At 54.9% G+C, this 5661-nt stretch overlaps 1 protein-coding gene across 3 annotated transcripts; it reads left to right on the forward strand.

Moving 5' to 3' along the window:
* The first annotated feature begins 1227 nt into the window (after positions 1–1227).
* On the forward strand, positions 1228–4072 carry LOC122372763. Of its 3 annotated transcripts, none has more exons than XM_043350317.1 (2): positions 1228–3286; positions 3599–4072. In XM_043350317.1, exons 1-2 carry the CDS (start codon positions 2138–2140, stop codon positions 4007–4009), a joined length of 1560 nt encoding a protein of 519 aa, XP_043206252.1. In that variant the 5' UTR covers positions 1228–2137; the 3' UTR covers positions 4010–4072. The 3 variants fall into 3 exon arrangements, with proteins under 3 accessions (XP_043206252.1, XP_043206253.1, XP_043206255.1); XM_043350318.1 differs by having other exon boundaries at positions 1230–3286; positions 3602–4072; XM_043350320.1 differs by having other exon boundaries at positions 1234–2118; positions 3076–4072.
* Positions 4073–5661: the final 1589 nt, after the last annotated feature.

Raw genomic sequence — 5661 nt, forward strand, 5'->3', positions numbered from 1 at the left:
CTAGATGGAAAATGGGGACTGAATTTGTTAATGAGCCCCTCCTTTCCCCCTTGCTGGAATCAATTGTGTCAAGTCGCACCGAACCCCACCGTGTAAAGCAAAATAATCTTCATCACTGACATTTGACATGAGACTCTCATTCCAAGATATGAGACAGATTTCCGAAACACTGTTTGCTTGTAACTCTACTAGAATCTCCGGACGACTAGCAATGCCGCCCTATTGAGCTTGTTACCTATGTGATATACCTTCCTCACGCCGGCCTTTCGTGAGGACGGACGTCGATGGTATGTATGTACGAGTACTCGTATACGCCGCCACCAACAAAGCCGGCGGCCGGCTCCAACCGTGGGCAGGCGATCCGTCCAGTTGCCAGTGACAAATGAAACCTCGGGCGGCCGGACGTCGCCGCGCGGCGCGGTGACAAATGCGCCGCTGCTCGTCTGACTGTGACTATCGCGCCGCAATCGCCGCAGCGCGCCGCTCCTTGTCGCCCGACAACGTAATTACAGCCGGTAAGAATGCGCCAAACCAAATCATCGCTAGACCAAACACGGGCGAAAAACCACTCGGTAAAAACTGGTCAGATGGATATTTAAATGGTGCAAAAACAGGAATGACGCGCAATTTATTTGTCGCTCGCCGCAAGGTGAGACAGGTAAAAAAGCCAGTGATCCGTCATTTTCGCCATTTCCGAACTGATGTTTTCGTTCCGTTTTCTGAGTCCAAAAACCGTAATTAGGTGCATTTATTCGAGCGTGCCCACAAAGCTCCATGCAGTGCAGATGTGTGCTACTCATCGGCAATTGCCGCGAGTTATGACGCATATGCCAACAGTAGGACAAAGCAGGTTTGTGCGGCGGCACAATGGGTTGCGCGGCGGCTGCCGAGGGGTGTTTGTCGGCGGGTTAGCAGCGCTTCAGGGCTGCATTAGCGACTGATGGACGGATTAGAGCCGGTGTCCGTTACGGAGCTGTCTAGAAGAGGGACTGCAACCCTAACGACTCAATTACACACGGCGCCGAGGTAGCAACAACTGACAAACACTTCAGGCGGCCACACACACCGTAAACGGTGGGATAGTTCGTGCATCTGCGGATATTTTTCAGCCGTTATAAGCCTCATAGACAATAGACATTTCTTAAAACCAACGTTACAGACATTCGCCGCCAGCCGTACATGTATTGTACAAACAAACATAAAAGCAATCAGTCTGCGTTGGTGCTCCGCACGAGCCGCGACGCTCCGTGTTGCGCGAGCCGCCGGTATTTCGAGGCGGCTTGTTTCCTCATGGAGGAACGGTTCAACAACCTTCTTGAGAGGTTTGACAAGTTGGAAAGCTCAGTGGAGTGCAATCAGTGAGCATTTGAAGACCGACACCGCCGGTCGTCGGCTGGTCGACACTCAAGAATGCGCAGACACTCAGCCGCAGCCGCTCGGTGAGTCTGAAGTGGGCGCGAGCAGTGATCTGCAGACAGACTTTAAGAGCATTCGCGAAAGTCTGGCGAAGGTCAGACTACCACCGGACTTGGTGGTCGGTGATTGAAGAGCAGGCGTCAGCAAGGCTGACTGGCCGAAGTTCCAGGTCATTCAGAAGTGTGCGCGGTATCAGGAGACCGTATTGAAACTGCTCTCTCAGTGTACAAGCAGAGAACCCGTCCTCTCTGAACTATCGACTATAGCTATCGCACAACTCCGGTACCTGCAAGAAGAGTATACCAACCTGCTGGTGGCGAACCAGTTTGATGACGGGACGACCAGGCTGTTCCAGACGCTGCAGCAGAACCCGGCAGCTTTCACGCCGGGGGCGCTGGAAAATCTGCAGCGAGCCGTGTCCATCGCCGGAGCGCGACACAACCGGCAGGTCAGTGGCTCTGGAAGGTTCCGCGGGCGGGGCTCATTCTTCCCGTTCGCTTCTGGCGGTCCGGGCAGAGGCTACCGCCTGGACGCGGCGGGTCAGCGACCCGGCGGCGGCGCGGCGGGCTCGGGCTCCGGATCAGCTGACTGGAGGTTCCGCCGCGGGCGGTTCGGGTACGCACCCGGGCCTCGTGACCTGGCCGCCCGAGCGCAGCAGCCGGATGACGTCACAGGGACATTCTCAGCTGAGTAAACCATCACGTGAGTTGTGAGGGGAATTATGCCGCTGCATAAGGACGAGTGGGTGCGCATTGGGGCGCCTGATGCAGTTCTGGACTGGATTATGAATGGTGTGCCGGTGCCTGTGCGTGACATTCCAGAGCCCCGTGTCTTTGAAAATCCCTGTTTTAATGAACCAGAGAAAAAGTTTTTGGAAACTGAGCTGATGGCGCTAGAAAAGAGAGGTGTTATAGAAAAAGTAGCTGACGTGCCGCATTGTGTCTCCCCTTTGAAGGTTGTTCCAAAGAAAAATTCCAAATATCGCCTCATTTGTGACTTGAGATATGTGAATTCTCACTGTGATGTGCCACATTTTTCGTCAGAAGGTGTTTCTGTCCTGCCAGAGGTTATGAGAGGTGGTGAGCTGGCGGTCACTGTAGATTTAAAGGACGGATTTTATCATTTCCCTGTCCGTGAAGAGTTCAGAACGTATCTGGGTTTCCAGTATGGTGGATGCTGGTATGTGTGGTGTTTTCTACCATTTGGTTTGGTGGCTAGCCCGTACTATTTCCACAAATGTATTCGGGTGGTCATAGAGTATATGAGAGGGACCGAACGCCTGTCGGTCATGGCCTACGTAGATGATTTTTTATTGACGTCAACGAAGAATAGAATGGCCAGTGACGTGAAAATATTTTTAGATACTTTAGCTTCATTAGGATTGTGTGTCAACTGGGAGAAGTCGTGTTTGGAGCCGTCAAATGTTGTGTCTTATTTGGGTTTCGATGTGCACTGTGCGTCCGAGGGTGAATTGCCGTTCATTACTGTGCCTAAATGCAAAGTGTCGAAGCTGAAGCAGGATATAGGTAGGATGTTAAAGCGGCCCACTGTGTCGGCGCGTCTGCTGGCTCGCATCGCGGGTAGGTGTATCAGTATGATGGCAGCGGTGTTCCCGGCCAAGCTGAAGTTGCGGAACATTTACCGTCTGTTGAATTCTAGGATGTCTTGGGACGAGGCAATGCCGTGGTCGCCCGAGGCCAGAGAGGATCTGGCGTGGTGGCTTACATCGCTGGACGGGTGGAACGGCCGGCTGCTGGTGCCGCCGGCCAGCTGCGACTTGCAGCTCTCCACGGACGCGTCCGAGACTGGCTGGGGAGCGACACTTTCCACCCCGGTCGCTCAAACCGCCTCGGGTTTCTGGCGGCCAGAGGTGAGCGCAGAAACGTCCAATTTTCGCGAGTTACTAGCTGTTTATTTTGCCTTACTGTCATTTTGTTCTACGCTTCGTGGCAAAACCGTCGAGATATTGTCCGATAATATCACGGTAGTCGCGCTCATTAACAAGCTTGGGTCAGCTGATCGTCGCCTGGACGCCATCGCTCAGAATATTTGGGAGTTTGCTTTTGAGCATCAGGTCATGCTGGTTGCGCACCACATTGCAGGATATTTAAATGTAGACCCCGATGAGCTGTCACGTATTCCGCTGCGTCACGAGTGGACACTCCATCCGGCTGTGTTCCAGCAGTTGGAGCGCATGTTCGGCCCGCACACGATCGACCGGTTCGCCTCCCTGTCTACGGCGTTGCTACCGGTCTACAACAGCCGCTTCAGGGACCCCGGTACCGCTGGTGTGGACGCTCTGGGTCAGAACGATTGGCAACAGCACAACAACTTCATAAACCCGCCCTTCCGGCTGGTCGCACGTGTGCTGGACGCGGTGCAGGCGCAGCGTGCCGAGGCCACGCTGATTGCCCCGATGTGGCCAGGCCAGCCATGGATGGAGCGGCTGCGGCGGCTCAGCGTCTGCCCGCCGCTGCGGCTGCCGCCTGTGACGCAGGCCTGTATTCCACTGCTACCGCACCAGCAGATAGAGCCGCACCGCAACAGACGGTGGACTCTGTTCGCCTGGCGGATCTCTGGAGAGCCCGGTTAGAGGCGCTCGGCTGGTCTCCTGCTGCACGTGAGCAGTTCCCTCTGTGTTTGGCTCATTCCACTCACGCGAATCACGCGAATTAACAATCGTCTGCGCCGCAGTGGCACTTGCACGAACCGAGCTCCTTTCCAGTTACTGGTCTATGGCGAGATCATGTTCCATGCGTCAACTTCCAAATCCATGAGCACCAACGCAGACTGACCCCGCCCGCGACCTCGGTCACGGGCCGGGGTCAGCCCCTGGCGGCGAATGTCGTAACTACGGTGAAATAAAGTTAGGTAATATTTTATAGTTTCGAAATGGCGAATGGGTCAATTTAAGGTACAGCGTTATTTTTTTACCTTTGAAATCTTTCACACTATTTAGGTAATGCCTAATTTATTATTAGCACCTATCAAAAAAAAGTTTGGTAAGCTGGAAGACAGCCGTTGCTTGTCAGTTGTTGGGAATTATTCATCGTCGTCCGTCGTCCGTCGTCAGCAGTCTGTCGTCAGTTGTCTGTCGTCAGCCTCCAGTCCGTCCAGCCTCCTCTCCCACGGCCTGTTCGAGTCGGGCCCGTTCCAGCCCGGGAGCGGGGCACTGAGGGGAGGGGAGGGAGGGCGCGGGGCCACCGCCCTGGACAACGGCCCCCCGGCCAGACTGCTGGCGCCGCATCTGGGTGCGCTTTTTGCACACACCGGCCCAGCTCAAACAAACAACAGTTGCGAACAAATAGACACGGTGTCTGGTTTCGGCGCGCCTGCGAGCCACCGAAACACTGGACACATGGAGCAATGTCCGTCCTCCCCCGCCGAGCGTCGGCCGGCCGACGACGCCGACGCGACGGGCCGACGGGGACAAAAACGGCCGGTCACATCCCGTCCCGCCCCGCCGGCATCGCCCCGCCGCTGGCGACGCGTCGGTCACGACGGCCGGATCCGTCGGCGTCCGCGGCGGAATGGCCGCGCGGCCGCCGGAACGGTGCCTGACACGGCCCCTAATGGCACCGAGCGGACGTTAGCCTGATGGGACGAGCGCGGACGACCGCTGAGAAATGCGTGTCCGACGGCCGGCTCGACCACCAGGCCAATGTCAACAGCGCGAGATATGAGATAGTGTATAAATACAGATCGGGCCACACACGGGGTGAGACGAGTAGTCAACCGTGTTCAGCAGAGGAATTATTTGTAGGTGAATGTTGGGATGTGTGAGGCTTGGCGCGGCTAATGGCAAAACAGTTATGCCTACGAAATGTGACGCTCTGACTGCAAAACAGGGCCAGTGAGTGACCTGACACGGTTCCGGCTTGCCTTCCTCGGAAGCACCTGGATTTGGAGATGTAACAGTCCCACATTTGAAATACCATGAATTAATTGTGCGATGCATTACTCTGTAGGAACCTGCTAATGTAATTTTAACACTTAAACATTAGAGAGAGAGAGAGAGAGAGAGAGAGAGAGAGAGAGAGAGAGAGAGAGAGAGAGAGAGAGAGAGAGAGAGAGAGAGAGAGAGAGATCCCTTTATTGGCAGACTCTAGGTCCATAAACGAGGCATCCACTCAGCTAGGGCACCAAGGCCCAATATAACACAATCTCAACTTCCATACAAGCTCTTGGACCATGCTTTCCTTATCAAGGAAGTGTAGGCCAAGTCACTAAAGAATAGTGACAACA

Source organism: Amphibalanus amphitrite, unplaced genomic scaffold (genome assembly GCF_019059575.1).
Source record: "Amphibalanus amphitrite isolate SeventyFive unplaced genomic scaffold, NRLGWU_Aamphi_draft 001397F_arrow, whole genome shotgun sequence".
In the NCBI taxonomy this organism is placed as follows: Eukaryota; Metazoa; Arthropoda; class Thecostraca; order Balanomorpha; family Balanidae; genus Amphibalanus; species Amphibalanus amphitrite.

What these genes read in the sequence shown, in the direction of transcription:
- LOC122372763 (XM_043350317.1), top strand. Translation starts at nt 2,138, where the DNA reads ATGCCGCTGCATAAGGACGAGTGGGTGCGCATTGGGGCGCCTGATGCA. An exon ending in CGGGTTTCTGGCGGCCAGAG is followed by an intron (nt 3,287 to 3,598) that starts GTGAGCGCAGAA and finishes GCTGTGTTCCAG; the next exon opens with CAGTTGGAGCGCATGTTCGG.